The 15,469-nt window shown below is 39.9% G+C and overlaps 1 protein-coding gene across 1 annotated transcript in view; it reads right to left on the bottom strand.

Moving 5' to 3' along the window:
- Positions 1-15,469, bottom strand: part of DSCAM (DS cell adhesion molecule) — a 651,058-nt gene that overhangs the window by 301,808 nt on the left and 333,781 nt on the right. The window contains exons 5-6 of the mRNA XM_035028849.1: positions 7,666-7,944; positions 3,877-4,152 (exon numbers count right to left, since the gene is read on the bottom strand). Of these exons, the coding sequence (XP_034884740.1) occupies positions 3,877-4,152; positions 7,666-7,944 (555 nt within the window). The remainder of the gene's footprint in view (positions 1-3,876; positions 4,153-7,665; positions 7,945-15,469) is intronic.

The following is a 15,469-nucleotide window of genomic DNA, read 5'->3' on the forward strand; positions in this document are numbered from 1 at the left end:
ATCAACATATACATATTTATATATGTATATATATACATATTTATGTAGATATGCATACACATATAAATATTCATATGTATATCAATACTAATATATATGCGTGCATGCATCTATATAATTTTAATCTCATGTACCAAAAGTGAAAATTATGCTACTTCGTGGAAATGTAAAAACCCTGGTACAAATAACTTCAAATAATTTAATTTATATTCTCCTTTGTGTTAGTGGATCTATTTATGTCTAAACTCTATAATACAGTATTATAATTTTATAATTTGTCAGTTATTGTTTAAAGACATTCAAAGAGAAAAAACAATTTCTCTAAATGTTTAGTAACATATTTCTTGCCTTTTCTCATGGCCTTTATGCCTACAGATCTGAATTTCCATTTTAGGTCATTTCCCTTCACCTTCAATGACTTCATGTGTCATTTCTTCTGGTATCACATTCTTTCAGCTTCTATTTACTGAAAATATCTTTACTATTGCTGATTTTTAAAGACTGATTTTTGCTAGATATAGGAGCATAGGTGGACGGGGATTTTTTTTTTTTAATCCTTTTTAACATTTTAAAGATGTTGCTCCATTGTCTTCTGTCTTCCAAAATATCTGATGAGAAGTCATCCATCATTCATACTGATAACTCTGTTTACTTAATATTTCTCCTTCCTCAGAATTGTAGGATTTTTTCTTTATCTTTGGTTGTCAGCAACATGACTCTAATGTGCCCACATGTGATTTTCTTTGTATTTATTCTTCTTGGGGTTTACTGTTTCTTGGCTCTGTAACTTTATTTTTTATACCAAAATTGAGAAAACTGTAGCTGTTAGTTCTTCAAATACTTTTTTCTTCCCCAGTGTCAATCTCCTATTTTTCTAGGCCTCTAATTATATGTGGATCAGGCCACCTGATGAATGTGCCATGTCACTGAGGCTCTGGTCATTTCCTTTCTAGTCTTCTTTCTCTCTATGCTTCAAATTGGATAATTTATTTGAATTTATCTTTAGGTTCACTGATCCTTTATTTCTTCTCCAATCTCCCACTAAAACCAATATACTGAATTTTTATATTTCTACTGGTTCCTTTTTATAATTTTCATTTTCTCTTCTGGTCTTTCACAGATATCTATTCATTATGCCTTTATTTTCCTTTAAGGTATTGAATATATTTTAAATAAAAGCTTTTAAGCCTTTGCTCATTCACCTGGGTTCTCTCAAGATCTATTTCTACTGCCTACTTTGTCTTTTGACCTCGGCTAACAGTATCCCCCCCTTTTTTTTGTACGCCTAGTTGTTTTTTTTTTTTTTATTTTTATTTTTTTAAAGATTTTATTTACTTATTTGACAGAGAGAGACACAGCGAGAGAGGGAACACAAGCAGGGGGAGTGGGAGAGTGAGAAGCAGGCTTCACGTCGAGCAGGGAGCCTGATGTGGGGCTCGATCCCAGGACCCTGGGATCATGACCTGAGCCAAAGGCAGATGCTTAACGACTGAGCCACCCAGCCACCCTTAGTTGTTTTTATTTTTTATTTTTATTGGATTCTCCTCCACATTTTCCAGTTCAGGTGTCAACTACGTTTTTCAAGGAAGTTTATTTTTAGATTTCAGGACTCCTCACTGTTAGGGATTTAGGACTGCCCTCCTTCCTGGAATTTCAACTCACCTCCCTCAACTGCAGGTAATTTGACAGTACAGACTTCTGTCCTTCTATACCTAAATCCCATAAGACTATAGCTTTCTACTTTTCTTCCAGTATTGTCATCCCCCCACAGCACCCATCTCAAAAACTGGGCAATGTCCTCAAGGGAAAAGTGGTATCAAGGCAGGTATCACCCAACCCTTTCCTCTTCTTTCATGGGTCCAATCCTTTCTTCCTGCTTTTGGGTGTCTCTCCCAAGTTTTGTTTTTCCTCAAGTTCATAATTTTTATCTGCTTGAAGTTTAGTCTGATACATGCTATTCTATCATTTCCTAACATAGGAACTGTTCTTGTTCTTTTCTATTATTCTATTTTCCAGTTACTGTGGTTTGATCTTGAACCTATAATTATTAGATTTCATTTTCTTTACACTTCCATTCCAGTTTCTTTAGCCTCATAGAAAATACTCCCAGATTCTGCATTATATCAATGGCCATTCTTAGCTCATAGTATTGTGAGTTTTTAAAATTTACATTAATCTAAAGCTATTTCAATGGGAATATTGGAGGCTCTATCCAAGGATACTAGTTAGACACCATTTTAAGGCAAATTCTAGATATGTATTTATAATTACACTTCTGCTCTCTTTTGCTACATTAGCCCTGTCATCTCTCAGAAGAGAAAAATAAGTGAAGCTTCTTGTCCTGAATGGAAACTGACATGCAACAAATAAATCTGTGAGTATGCTCAATATGCTCCTTTGCCCCCTTTTTTTATTCAAGTGACAGGCTTTTTTGGAGATGAAAGCAGACATTATTTTCCCAGTGAGACCTGAGTGTCTTTGAAATCTTTCTTGCTGTCACTCTCTGATAACCTGAAATCTTTCGGCATCATTATGGATTATCAATATGCTCTTTAGGTTTTCTTAGTCACACGAGATAGTTGCCAAGGTAACTAGGCCTAGACAGGTATTCTTTCCTTCTTCTACAAAGAATCTAAAAATAGTGATGTGTAAGGACTACAATGCATCAGCAGCAGCAAATCGGCTCTGTACAAATTGATTACTTTCTGCACTTAATTATTATGGGGATCTCAGTGTCAGGCATTTAATATGGGTTCCATGCCTTCAGCTAATTTCACCTCCACTTTAAGAAACTGTCTGCAAGAAAATGCTTGAATCAAAATAAGAATCTCATTGCTAAGTCTGCTTCTTCCTAAAAATCAGCTAAGATAAAAAAAAAATAGAAATAACCTCGAAGAACATCAAGACATATTTAAACTTATTTTCATATATAAATATGTTTCTCTCTTTATATGAAAGTCATGTGATTATTTTAATCAATTTATACCAAATGAATGTTAAATTATACATAAAGACATAATTTCCAACAAGACACACACATATACAGGTAAAAGCCATTCAATTATCTGGTGATAAACGTATGTCTCACTTGAATGTTACCTTGATAGCTTCTGTTCCCTGGCTGATTGATAAGCCTTCAGATGTAAGCAGGCCATTAAGAAAAGAGAACAGCATACCTAGGACCTATTATAACAACCCGAGGTCATTCCTCACAAATTGCATTCACCTAAATTTGTGAATATCTGGACTCAACCAGGGACAACTGTACACACAGATGCCACTTTTTCTCCTTTCCACCAAGGACTATATTGAAATTTTGCCCTACATTTTGTCTGTCAAATTGTATTTCTCAGCTGGGGTCTATTCCCCTTACACACACAACCCCCCCCGCCCCTGGCCCCGGGACATTTGGCAATGTCTGGAGGTATTTTTGGTTATCACAACTCAGAGAGGGGGTGCTGCTAGTGGGCAGAGGCCGGAGATGCTGCCAAAAGCCCCAGAGCACATAAAAGGGCCCTTCAAACAAAGTATCACTGAGCAACTCCAGTCTATGGTAATGAACTGTCAACCAAACTTGAAGTTGTAAGTTTCTGCGGTCTGTATCTCGAGAAGTAACTAAACACATGAATGGACAGCATTCCCGTTACTTAACCTAATGTGAAGTTACTTTTGTTACGTCTACCACTTACAACTTTACCAGCACTGGTTCTTTCATTAGCCCGATCTCTCCTGAAGAATTAGGGCAGAGTTATTAGCTAGTCAGACAGAGAGAAATCTTAGCCCTGGGAATTATCAGCATTGCTTCAGTGTTTTTCTCTCTGAGTGCTCTGGGTTTGGGTTCTGGTGCGGCCGAACCCTGTAACGAGGCCCACTGACCTTCAAGGACCACCTGCACAAAGTCTTGAGCGGACAGCTTATCCTTGCGCACAAAGCACTGGTACGCGCCCCCGTCACTTTTGACCATGTGATCCATTATAAGGTTTTCGTGGTTGATCCCTGTGATCCTCACATTTTTTCCAGGGTTGAGGATTTCACCGTTTCGGTACCAGGAGAGTTCCTGGTCCTCACTGCCTGTCACACTGCAGGACAAGGAAACCTGGCTACCCACGCTGCTTTTAACTTTCCTGGGGCTGATGGTAGCTTTCAGTGGCTCTGGAAATTTTGGTAAGAGAAAGAAAAAGAAGGTAAAAAAAATCACATATGCAGACATCATTTCAACAACATGCTGAGCTTTTGACAAGGCGCATGCATCACGGCAAGCATACTCTATACAGATCTCATGTTCGGCATTATGTCATAGCACACTATTTTGTTCAGGAGCAGCCTCTTCATTGTTTGCCTTTCCATCTCTATGTAGCAAATAGACTGGCAATGGTCAAATTGCTTTCTCAATGAGTAAGTGTGAGGATTAAGCCACTGACAATAAGAAATGCCATGTTCTGGGTACTGCTAAGGACAGAGGTATTTGAATATTTAAATCCTATTGCCTTGTCCCAAGGTAACAACACGGATGGGTTTCTCTGGGACATACTCACACACTCATACACTCGCCTATCACCCCCCTCCCATGTGGTTTAACCAGGGCCCATCACACAAGCTGTAAGAAAACAGGTGGGTATTAGAATTTGTGGACACAAACAGGGTTTTTCTTTAAAATGAGGCTAACTGGTTTGGACAGTGATGGAACTCTCCTATTTGACATTCCACATTTTCATTCAAGAAACCAAATTCGATGTAACAAGTTCATTTATTGAGCATCTACTATAAGCCAAAAGCGGGGTTAAACTTACAGGTAAGACAAAGACGAATGACTTTTGCGGCGTAACTGCCATGTGCCAAACAATTACTAAATGTCTTTTGTACATTGTTTAAGTCAGTCTCCCCACAGTCCTGCATGTTTTGTCATATCATCGCATCCATTTTACAGAAGAGGAAGTGGTTGTTCAGAGAGCTTAATTAACTTCACCAAATCCACTCAACAGGTAAATGGCAAAAACCATTTTTTTTTTGCCCTAATTATTCCTGACATCTTGTGTTACCACACCAAGGCGTCTCTGGTTCCAAGGACGTCTTGGATGAATGAGACAAATATAAGAGTAGATATAGTAGCCAAGCAGTGATATAGGTCCATCAGAGACATCTACTATGTGGAAGGGGATCAAGAAAGTCCTTAGATATCAAGGATGGATAGACCTGAGCCCAGCTGGAATGAAGGGGCATTTTGTGAATTAGGGCATGCCTCACAGCTGTGTCACAGGAAGACTGTGTCTGCTCAGTGTGCAATGAACACAGCATTTCTGTAGGAAATTATGGGAGAAAAATGACAAAGGCAACCTGGAACAAGTAGGCAAAGGGCCTCAAAATTTTGGAATTAAGTCAGTGGGGACTAAAGGAAGCATTCAAGAATTTTTAGCAAGTGAAGATATGGTCAAACACATTTTTAGGAAAATTGACTCATCATAATGTGTTAGACAAATTGGAGTGGGGAACTGGGTCAGTAAGGGGGCATTGCAAATATCTAGTTGAGGTACAATTAAGACTCAGTCTAGGACAGGATGGGGTTGGGAAGCGTGGCTGAGAAACACTGAGTTACAGTCTCTAGGACTTCGAAGGACTTGGATGAAGAAAGGAAAGCTCTATGGAGAATCCAAGATTTAAAGCCTGCATTTGGGGGGCTTAAGGGGGTAAGACATTTCGAATAAGAAGAGCCATTGACAAGGTAGAGATGGTGGAGTGTTTGGTTTGCAATACTGTTGTTTTGAAGTGCCAGCAAAACATCTGATCTAAAATTGGGAGACATACTCATCTAATACTCAAGAAGGAATCCAAGGCTAAGCATGCAGATCCAGGCTTGTTCTCAGAGGGGAGGAATCTGGAGCCATACGAATAAAGAGAGCACCAGGAGGGAAGAGATGGAAGAGAAGAGGGTTTTGGATTTGGAACCCAAGATAATGCTTTCTGTCTAGAGAGGAAAGACAAAAATGAAGTCAGAGGGAGATAGGAAACATTCAAGCATTTGAGGACTTATCCCAATGTGGCAAAGAGCACAGTAGTGAAAACAAGCACAGTCAGAACTAAGACTTTTCCACAGATAACTTTTAAAATGTAGACAGTGATAAATGCCTTTACAGAGAAAACAATAAATTAAACCCTGAGAGCTGAGCATGAGATGCTTGGGGATGGGGATGTTTCTGGGGAGGCCACTGCACTGGGCTTCGAAAAATGGGAAGTTTGAGACCTTTAAGTCTTTGAAAACCATCTCCCATGTGGAGGGAGCAACATGACCTGTGTTCAGGATAGGAATGGGTTTGTACAGAGAATAGGAAGAAGTTAAATTTAATAGGAGTATCTTTTCTTTGAAGCAAAACTATGGGCAGTAGGACCAGACAGGCTTACTTGGGATGATATTGATACTATCCTAAAATATAAACTTATTCAGCAGGAAATGGGGAGCCATGAAAGGTGTTTAACACAGAAGTGATTTTGAGCTTCCAGAGATACTTCTTACTTGCTGTCCAGCGCTGCATCATTGCATCTAGAAGTTTCTTCAACTACAGAAATAGAGCTGTACAGACCTTATCTTCCATTTCTCCCTAATCCCAGCCTAAGCATGTTTGTGTGATTTTCAAAAGACCCACCCTGGGCAGCTGTTTCCAGGAAGTCCCTGGAATGTCTACTCTTAACAAATTCTATTGGGCTGGGACAGTCCACAGTCAGGGTGACATTGAAAAGACATTTCCATAAACAGGAATGGGGTTGGGAAAAAGTGGGATAAGAAAATGCCTCCGGCTTTCAATGTAGACTCTTGCGATTTAGCTTTAGTTCAGCCAATTAGTTCATCAAATTAAAAAAATACACATCTTATTTTATGTAATATATAATAATATTATATACAATGAAAAGAACATTCCATTTGCATCTAAGAGCCACCTATTTTGACCAAAGCTCTGCCCGTCAATTGTGGCCATGTGCTCCTGGGTCACTCACTTTGATTTGGTTTCTGCTTGAGTAAAACTGAGGGTGTCTGACTAGATTAAAGTGCTCCCTACTGCAGTCACACCCCTCCTTCCTCTGAGGCTGGCTTCAGCATCCTTCTCAACACATTCCTCATGACAGTCAGTTCAGATCTATTGGAGATGAAACATATCCACCATATTTGAACTAAATGATATGTAATAATGAGTCCAAGTCCAATATTTTGATCATTTAGAGACCTATATTTGTTCTGATAATAGTCCCATTCCGGAACATCAAGTAGCCTCTGAAAGTCGGCCAAGGACACCCACTGTGATCTGACTACGGTCACTTGTGCTGACATCACAAGCCTGCCCCTCTTCCTATGTCAATGTTCAGACAGGGTGGCCATTATTAATTCAACAGCTAGGTAATGTGATCTCAGATACATATCCTGTTGGCCTAATGGAAATCTCAGAGATTCAGACAGACCTGAATTCGAATCCTAAGTCCCAACCACCCCAGCTGTGTAATCTTGAGCAATCTGTCTGAGCATTCATTTCCTCATCTGCAAAATGGGGTAATACTGGTCTCAGCAGGACTGTTGTGAAGATTAATGGAAGGCTATATCGAGAGCCTGGAAGTCATCTTGTAACAAGAGCCCCATCAGTGGCGGTCAACATCACCATTCCAAGCTACCATCCGACTTACGTTTCACGTACAGGCGGCCTATCACCTTAGCAGTGCCGTATCTGTTGGAAACTTCACATACATAGCTGCCTGAGTCTGAAGGACGAGTGTTCTCAATGAGCAGCCCTGTCACGGTCTTCTGGAACCTTCCAGAAAGTTCCAGGGGCATGTTGTCCTTCAGCCAGCGATAATCTGGCTCAGGATGCCCAAGCGCTTTACAAGGCAACTCCACACGCTGCCCTGCCATGGCTTTGCGATGATCAAACCCATCCAGTATGGATGGGGCTGAGTTCGCTGGGTCTGAGAAAGAAAGAAAAACTCTTAGACGTAGTGAATGAGTTGAAGTGGTCATTTAGAATCATAGGACCTTGTGTGTAAGTTAAATTCTATACATCATGCTAACTATTGACAACACATCTTTAAGATTTTATTAAAGAATAGAAAGAACAGCCCTATTCATTGAAATTTATTCTGCTCAGAATTTTCCAAAGGCTGAGGCAGAAAAGGTTCTGCTTTTCATTTCCCACTAAATAACTAGGAACTCCAGAATCAGCATGCCTGTATAGGAGCTGCTGGCCCAGGCCAAGAACTGGGTTGTCTTGTGACCAGAGAAGGTCAGACTTCCCCTTTCAAAAGAACAACAGTAGCACAGATAGTTGTTTGACATTAGTAAAATTTATTTCACACACAAAAAAGAATTTTATAGATAGTTATTGAATTTGAAAGTGTTTTATTTATTCATTTAAAAATATTGTTGAGCCTCACTTCCAGGGCCAGCATACAGTCAGGAATTGGAAACATGGTGGCGAACAAGACAGGAAAAGATGAGACCCTCATGGAGCTTACATCCGATTGCATGAACGGGGCTGGTGGGCAATGTGCAAGCACATGAACACATAAAGGTGGTGCGGCTTGTAGTAGGTGCAACGGAGAAACAGAAAAGCCTGACATAACAGAGGACCAAATGCTCTCAAGAACTGGGTCAGTGGAAACCATGCAGCTCAATGGCCAAGCTTGCTTTGAGGAATCGATGTTCTCAGGGAATATTATGAAGAATGCAAAAATAGAGGTCCCCTTTTGGATGCCCAACATAAAAGTCAGTGACCTTTCCTTACCCTCTCTTTTACTCTTCCTGTTCAGAACTTGCACTAGACCACACACATGAGTGGTTAACACTAGTCTCCACACGGATATATAGAACAGATAGAGCCCCTGGCTCCTGAACTCTTCTTATCTTTGCCTTGGTTAGAAAAGCACCATGGCTGTTGTGTTCTGCCTGCAGTAAACACAAAAGCAAAGGACTGGATATCCTCTATCCTATCAAAGAACCCCCTGGAATGGCCTCTTAAAGTGCTGTCATTCCACAGTCAGCCACCGGGGGCAGTCAGGAGACCCAAGTGAATGTGTCAAAGTCCCTGAGCAGAAGCTGCTTCTGCCGGGAGCTTTCCTTTGTTACCATCAGAGATGAAATCCATGACATACCGCTGCTCTTCTCACCTCCCTGGTGCTTTATGAGAACAATGTGAATGTTCTCATGGGATATGATGAAGGAACCTAATAATCTCCTTTGCAGGACTCTTCTGTACTTCCATCGTCCATTATAACTGAAGAATTCGTTGCCCATAATTATTCTCGCTCGCATGTCTAGGTGTGGGACTCCAGAGGGATTACAGACCTAAGAAGCCCACAGTAGCAGGTGCAGAGCCCTTGCCAGCAGAGGCCTTATTGCTTCAATCTCCTCCTGAAGGAAGTTAGACGGACTTCGGAAAGTACTGAAGAGCAAGTGGCTTTCTTATGCACTACATAGTTACCAAATCTATTGCTTGGCTTAGCATGGGAAGTAGCTCTGGTGCTGGAAAAGGTGACACAAAGAAGGTGTCACTCCTTTGATGGGCACAGTTAATTTTTTTTTTTTTTTTGTAGAACAAGTCCACAACCCAGGAAACAAAAGGCGCCCACTTCTAACGCTAGTCACATAGAAAGCAATACCTGATGATTGCACTTAAAATTTTTGTTCTGTAACTAATTGTTGATAGAAATTTCTGAAATATACTTAAGATAGTGCTGTGTTAATCTGACTTTTTAAAAAAATTTTTATTTATTTATTTGTCAGATAGAGACATAGTGAGAGAGGGAACACAAGCAGGGGGAGTGGGAGAGGGAGAAGCAGGCTTCCCGCTGAGCAGGGAGCCCGCTGTGGGGCTCGATCCCAAGACCCCGGGACCATGACCTGAGCTGAAGGCAGACGTTTAATGACTGAGCCACCCAGGTGTCCCTAAATCTGACTTTTTTAAAAAGAAGGAATGGAACAGTTGGATATCCATATCAAAAAGAAGAATTTAGAAACCTTACCTCACACCACCTACAAAAATTAACTTAAAATGGATTGTAGATCTAAACGTATGAGTTAAAACTATAAAACTTTTAGATGAAAAGTAGGAAAAAATCTTTATGACCTTGGGTCTGGCAGAGTTCTAAGACATGACACCAAAAACACAAGTGGCAAAAAATCAATATATTACACTTCATGACAGTGAAAATATTTTACACTTTCCAAGATACCACTAAGGAAAAAATAAGGAGCAACCTACTGGGAGAATATATTTGCAAATAATATTTCTGATAAAGGACTTCTCTCCAAAAAACATAAAGAACCCTGACATCTCTATGATAAGAAAAAAAAAAAAACATCAAAAAATGAACAAAAGAGGGGACGCTTGGGTGGCTCAGCCAGTTAAGTGTTTGCCTTTGGCTCAGGTCATGATCCCAGGGTCCTGGAATCGAGTCTCACAACAGGCTCCTTGCTCAGCAGGGAGTCTGCTTCTCCCTCTCCCTCTGCTGCTCTCCCTGCTTGTCCTTGTGCTTTCTCTCTCTCTCTCTCTGACAAATAAATAAATAAAATCTTAAAAAAAAATAGACAAAAGATCTGAATAGATATATCACCAAAGAAGATATTCAAATGACTAATGAGCATAAGGAAAGATGCTCAGTGTCATTAGCCACTAGGGAAATGCAAATTAAAACTACAATGAGATACCACTTCACACCCCCTAGGAAGATTATAATAAAAAACATGAACAAGAACAGGTGCTCATGAAGAAGTGGAGAAGAAACTGGCCCCCCATACACTGTTGATAAGAAAGTAAAATAGTGCAGCCTCTTTGGAAAACAGTTTGGCAGTTTCTCAAAATGCTCAACTTCACTTTACCATAGCACCCCGAAGTTCCACTCCTAGGTATCTATCCCAGACAAATGAAACCGTGTTCACTCAAAGACATAACCACAGATGTTCCTGGCAGGATTTTTCATAATAGCTAATAAGTGGAAACAACCCAAATGTCCATCAGTTAGTGAAGGGATAAATGAGATGTGTATATACGTACAATGGAATATTATTTAGCAATCAAAAAGAGTGAACTACTGATACATCTTAACCAACTGAGCCACCCAGGCGCCCCAAACTACTGATACATCTTACAACATGGATGAACCACAAAAGATTATGCTACATGAAAGAAGCTTGGTACAAAGCCACATGTTGTGAGATACAACTTATAGGAAATATACAGAAAGTGCCCATGGGTAGAAACAGGCAGTTAATTGGTGGTTGCCTGGGGGCTGGAGGTGGGAATTAGAATTGACTTCAAATGGGCCACAGGGAGTTTTCTAGGTGGTGGAAATGTTCTAAAATTGGATGACATTGATGGTTGCACTGCTCTCTATATTTACTAAAATCACTGACTTGGATACTTAACATGGGTGAAGTTTATGGATGATAAATTAAATCTTAATAAAACTACTTTACATTAAAGGACTGGCACATTTCTTTTCTATTTTAAGTACACAATTTAAGCAATGCTTGAGACAGGCTCTCCAGGGGATATTTGGTCATGTACAAAATTAGTACAACCAAACAGCAGTATTTAATCTTCATCCCCTCATCTTCAATCCGTTTATCTACATTTAAAAATAAGTTTTTATCATAGAAAACTTGCAAACTCACACAAGAGTAGAAAAAATAATATAATGCATCTCATATATTTATCACCCAGACACGAGAGGCATCAAAATTATTTTTATCATCTATCTGTTTATTTCTTTATAGTCTTTGCCTTTGGTGCTATCGTATTGAGTCAAATCATAGAACCTATGTCATCTTATCACTATATCATTAGTATGTTTCTCTAATAAAAATAAAAGTTTTCTTATAAAACCGCAATGTTAGTAACCTACAAGAGTCATAATAACCTCTTGGTACCATCTAGTATCCATTCCATATTCACTTTTCCCTGATGAGCTAAAAACACGTCATTATTATTATTATTATTATTATTTACAATTGTGCTAATTAAACAGCCTTGTTCTACAGTTAACAGCTATGTCTCTCAATTCTCTTTTAATCCAAAACAAGCTCTTCCTTCTTTTCTCTCTCATGTCTCTGACTTGCTGAAGAAGCCAGGTGAATTGTTTTGTAGGAAACCCCACGGTCTGAATTTCTTTCTTGATGATGTCATTGAATGTGTTCCTCTGGCCATGGTTCTCATAAACTGGAACTTAGTTCTCATGAGCTGATTAATCAATTTCAACCTCTCTCCTTTCTCTCTACACGCATACAACACGAAGCTTTCCTGCACTCAGTGACGCTGAATTGATCAGCAAGTTCAGGTGTTAAAGTTTGTCTGAATTAGTTATTTCATTAAAGGTTGAAATGATTTTCTAATTGTCATAGCTCCTTCACATTCAGTAGATGTAATTATTCTGCAAATAAGAACTTTCCTTCCTAAACTAGGATTATTTGGTTATTTTGAAATACAACAGTCATAGGAAAGATAAAGAGAATTGTGGTTCTCTTTAATCTACCAAGTATCAAAATCAAGAGTTGGTGCCCTACTTTCTTCTATGTAGACCAATGAGATTCTCACTATTGCTTTGGTTGTTATTAAGTAGACATGTGTGCATGTATCAAAGTATATACCAACGTAAGCATATAAGTATATATATGTACGTGTGTGTATTCATAACAAACTCAAAAGTTTTTAAAATGTTAAATGGTTATCAATCAAATGCAATCATTATTTTTGAAATTCAACTCATCACGCTCTCAGCCAGTGAGAGCCCCTTCAGAAGTTGTCCCCTGTATCATTTTGACAAGATCCCATTAATGTTTCAGGCCCATTTATACATTTCCTGTCCCAGGCACTATAATCCACCATTCTTCCAAGGAATCATGGTCCCTTTTAGGGGGAGTACTTAAAGGACGCTGGGATCTAGATATTAGAGGTGCTTGTTGCTGTCTGTTCCCCATCACTTCCAGGCCTTTTCAATGTAAGGACCTTGGGGACACATTCATAAAAATACAGCGTGTGTACTGATAGTTTCTATTGGACATTTCAAGGATTTTATATTTTTATCTTTTCTCTTACACTGAAAATCTTGGTTCCAAATAAAAGTAACATAAACATAAGTAACCCCGCCCCCTGCCCCATTCTACATTATAGTATTTTATAGGATGGGATTCCTTCAAGGCCTCCCATGCCGCCCGAGCCTCCTTTGTCATCCTTAGTAATGCTGAGTCACTCTGAGCCACTCTGGCTCAACTTGACTCCAAACGCCAGTGGTTTTATTGGGGTGAGTCCTTGTTCTTCTGAAAGGAGTATTTATTTGCTGGACACTTGTGAGATCTTCGAGGAGCCGGGCCACCACCGAGCGATGTGGTCATCAGTGACTGCTCTCATGGCAGTTTGCACCCATCTTCCACTCCGAACTCAGGTAGGTCTATCCGAGGGTGGTGAATACTCCTAGACACATTTCCCCAGGGTCCACTCAAGGGCTGATCCTCTGCTTTGAAGAGGAGTATCTGTTGACTATTTTGTAGGTTTGTGACCACGTGGAGTCCCAGCGGGTTGCGCCCCTTTGGCGCCCACTGCTTCCATGACATGGTGGCCACTCCTGCATGCCCCCACGGCTGTCAACACTCCGTCCACACCAACCCATGATCCACTTCCACCGAGTGTTCCTGGAAGGCTTTGTCCCTGTGATTTTTCTTTTGCCATCATATTTGGTCTGTTTTTGTTTCAGGAGGAGTTTAAGAGCATTAAAACCTTGTCACTAGCATGCCCCCACAGGACCCAAACCCCATGTGTGCATTTTTAAATGCATTTAAATCTAAAGTAAAATTAATTTTTCTTTTTCCTTCAAAGCTTAGATTTCTAGAATAGTCATCTGCACTCAGTGTTGATGTTCTAATTTTCTAGCAGTAACAATTTCCTCCCTCAACTATGTTATTAACATTTCTGTGACAAAAAGTCTTCACAGTTACGTGCTACATACAGAGACTCTCTCAAGAGTCTTTCCGTGACACCTGACTCTGTTGACCCTACAGCTATACCTCTAACCCCAGATGCTCAATATCTTAGTGTGAGACACTCCTTCATGAGACTGTGCCCTGAGGCTCCTCACTTCCCATCACAAATGCCCACTGGGTGACCTCATGGACCCCACTCACTTCCACAGTGACCAAGTGCTCATGGGTCCTGCTGTCAATGTTTAAAACATTAGTAAGACATTCTATTAAAAAAACAAAATAACAACAAAAAAACTTGGAATTAAGAAAAGTAAATTTGCCTCTCCAACCCTAAGAGTTAAATTTGAAAATCAGTACTTAATAATTTAGAATAGAGAGAAACAAGTCCACATTTCAGGTTCTCTCTCTCTCTCTCTTTTTTCCCCAATTTTCTCCTTCTTTTCAGATTTCCTATTCAAGTTTCTTTTTCAAGAAAGATGGGCTCTCAGGGATGCCTGGGTGACTCAGTCTGCTAAGCATGTGCCTTCAGCTCAGGTTATGATCCCAGGATCCTGGGATCGAGTCCCACATCGGGCTCCTTTCTCTGCGGGGAGCCTGCTTCTCCCTCTCCCTCTGCTGCTCCCCCTGCTTGCAAACTCTCTCTCTTCTCTTTCTCTCTGGCAAACAAATAAATAAAATCTTAAAAAAAGAAGATGAGCTCTCAGAATACCATCACTTAATTCATTTTGGGGGATGGAGAAATGCTTTTTGCTTCTTTTGCTAAAATTCAATCCAATCTTATACCCAGATCCACCCCCCAATCCTTCCCCTTTCTTGTCCCAATACTGTTATGACATTCCTCTTGACTGCACACAAGACCTTTTCTAGGATATTCTGAGCAAGTAGAACACTGTGCTGTCATTAAAGCCACCATAGACAAAGATCACAGATGTCATTCACTTTCTCATTTGTTTTTCTCTAGTCTTTTTTTTTTTTTAATGGAGTATAATTTTACTATACTGATTGTTCCTGCCCTTAACAGAAGCAACAACGCAGAGCTATAAAGCAAGAGATAAAGTAACACTTGGCATGAAAAAGAAGAGGTAAATAAAAAGTATTTCTGTGTACAGAGAAGAAATCACTTGATTCTGACTTGTGTTTGCAAAGCCCCTGGAAACACAGGTGGACTCTGGCTATTTTAAGGATGTGAATGTGGATGAGGACCCCAGCAAAAGCACACTAAGTAGGTGTTTGGGCAGCAATGTTTTAAATTACACCAATGGTCAACAACTTTCCATCTCTTCTTCCTCACAAAGCATCACTACAAATAAGATGAAAATATTCAGGTCACGAAGCAGTTTTACCTTCTAAAGATGCAAGGGCAAAGGTCAGATGTTTTGCACCAGATTTCTAGGACCGAGATGGACATCTCACACTCTAATTGGCTCGACGAAGAGCGAGCACATCGCCGTGTGAGCAGATTGCTTACTTGTTTGACAGATGGGCCAGTAACAAGCCAGTGGTGAAAATTATGCAAAAGGT

Source organism: Mirounga leonina, unplaced genomic scaffold (assembly GCF_011800145.1).
Source record: "Mirounga leonina isolate KUSES-001 unplaced genomic scaffold, KU_Mleo_1.0 Mir_205, whole genome shotgun sequence".
In the NCBI taxonomy this organism is placed as follows: domain Eukaryota; kingdom Metazoa; phylum Chordata; class Mammalia; order Carnivora; family Phocidae; genus Mirounga; species Mirounga leonina.